General features: G+C 41.8%; 1 protein-coding gene across 1 annotated transcript; it reads left to right on the forward strand.

The window, feature by feature from the left end:
- The first annotated feature begins 84 nt into the window (after positions 1-84).
- LOC109954005 (solute carrier family 41 member 1-like) lies at positions 85-1,542 on the forward strand. Its single transcript, XM_020589437.1, has 2 exons — positions 85-458; positions 1,231-1,542. The coding sequence occupies exons 1-2, from the start codon at positions 402-404 to the stop codon at positions 1,540-1,542; spliced, it is 369 nt and encodes a 122-aa protein (XP_020445093.1). The 5' UTR covers positions 85-401.
- The last annotated feature ends 182 nt before the right edge of the window (positions 1,543-1,724 follow it).

Below are 1,724 nucleotides of genomic sequence, written 5' to 3' on the forward strand. Positions count from 1 at the left end.
ACTTTTTCACACCACTGTATATGTTTTCATGTGTCCAGATGTTTCTCTTCCCTCTGCATATGTAAATGTTAGGGCACAGAAAGGAAGAGGAGATCCTCTGTTTGTGTCCTCTTGCTGTGGATGAGCTTGAGAATCGCTGCTCTGGACACACAGTAGCCCACTGTAGCCACAGCCTCTTGATGCTTGAGACCATCAGTGTGTGTCTGTGTGTATGTGCGTGTGAAAGAGAGGAGATGAGATAAGTGGAGTCTGCCGCAGGATGGGGAACCAGATCAGAGCGCCTTTGTCCAGAGAACTGACATCTTATTGTTCTGATGGGACCAAGAGGCAACAGCATGTACACACACACAAAGTGTTGACTTTGTCTGTTTTTATGTCTCTTTCAGGCTAATATTGGTCATATGGACACAGCCAAGGACATGTGGAAGATGGTCATGGGGAACTTAGCCCTTATCCAGGTAAATGAATCACAATCCACTTCTGTTGAACTGTGATTTTGCGTTCATTCATCTTGGATATGAGGAGGCACAGCTACTAGAAAAGATTTGTTTCTTTCATTTGGCAGCACTTTTATCACAGCAGCATTTTCCTTGTCCAGAATATTTATCATTTATCATACATGTGCAAATAAATAAAATGGCGTACCCACTTTCCTCCAACTCTTAGCCTGATAAATGAAATCAAATTTATCATTTAATAAATGGCATAGAAATGAAGCTGCTGCCAACCCTGGGAACAGTAGAGTCTCATCATTGCACTGTAACGACAGTGAACATAATGAGTGGTCATTACTGGGCACACCAGTGGTGTGTTCTACTCCTGAACGCTAGCTCTGATCACAAAGTGGTATAAATGAAAGTTCCTTATTATAGTTCATGCACATGATTTATGATTCACCAGGTGTTTCCATGAAATTGACTGCTCGAACCACACCATCAGAATGATTAAGGTGCAGGTGATTCCAACCCTATTCACAGAGATGTCAATAAATCACAGACTTAGCCAATAACAAGCTAACAACTTTAAAGAAGTGAAGTGTTTTCTGTAGTCCGTGATGTTAAATAAGTGACTGTACTGTTGGTAAAACTGTATGTATATCAGACATGTAAGCTTCAGGAGTAAATGAAAGCTCCTCAAATGCAACATGATAATCTCATACACAGCTTAGGTTTACATGTTAACTGTTATCAATAGGAACATGAACCATTTTTAATGTGTGTATGTGTTCAGGTCCAGGCCACAGTGGTGGGCTTCCTGGCCTCCATTGCTGCTGTGATCTTCGGCTGGATCCCAGAGGGACACTTCAGGCTGGGTAATGCGGTCCTGCTCTGTGCATCCAGCGTGGCCACTGCCTTCATCGCCTCTCTGCTGCTAGGTATGACCACACAGGGTGTGAGGGATATTGACAGTGTAAACTGCTATTCCTCAGCCATGCAAGGGATTTATTTGACACCAGTTCTGCCAGTGCTAAAGTTAGCAAGCTCTGAACTTAGGTTAGCTGCTGTTACAACTAAATGCCTCCTCCGTAATATATCTGACTGAACTCCTGGATGGTTACTTATACAGCTAGGTTAGATTAAGTGGTATTGTACTGTTATACATACAGGATAGCAAATTTCATTTACTGTTAAGGAGAATTAACAGCTACCCCTAACCTTAATGTGAACTTTATAGAAGCTTTTCAGCACAAGCTTTACTTTTATTGTCATTGTAATATTGTGACA

Source organism: Monopterus albus, unplaced genomic scaffold (assembly GCF_001952655.1).
Source record: "Monopterus albus unplaced genomic scaffold, M_albus_1.0 scaffold2523.1, whole genome shotgun sequence".
NCBI classification, from domain to species: Eukaryota; Metazoa; Chordata; class Actinopteri; order Synbranchiformes; family Synbranchidae; genus Monopterus; species Monopterus albus.

Excerpts from the sequence above, each read along its gene's own strand:
- LOC109954005 (XM_020589437.1), top strand. The coding sequence starts at position 402 with ATGGACACAGCCAAGGACATGTGGAAGATGGTCATGGGGAACTTAGCC. Across the intron at positions 459-1,230 it reads GGAACTTAGCCCTTATCCAG|GTCCAGGCCACAGTGGTGGG; the intron begins GTAAATGAATCA and ends GTATGTGTTCAG.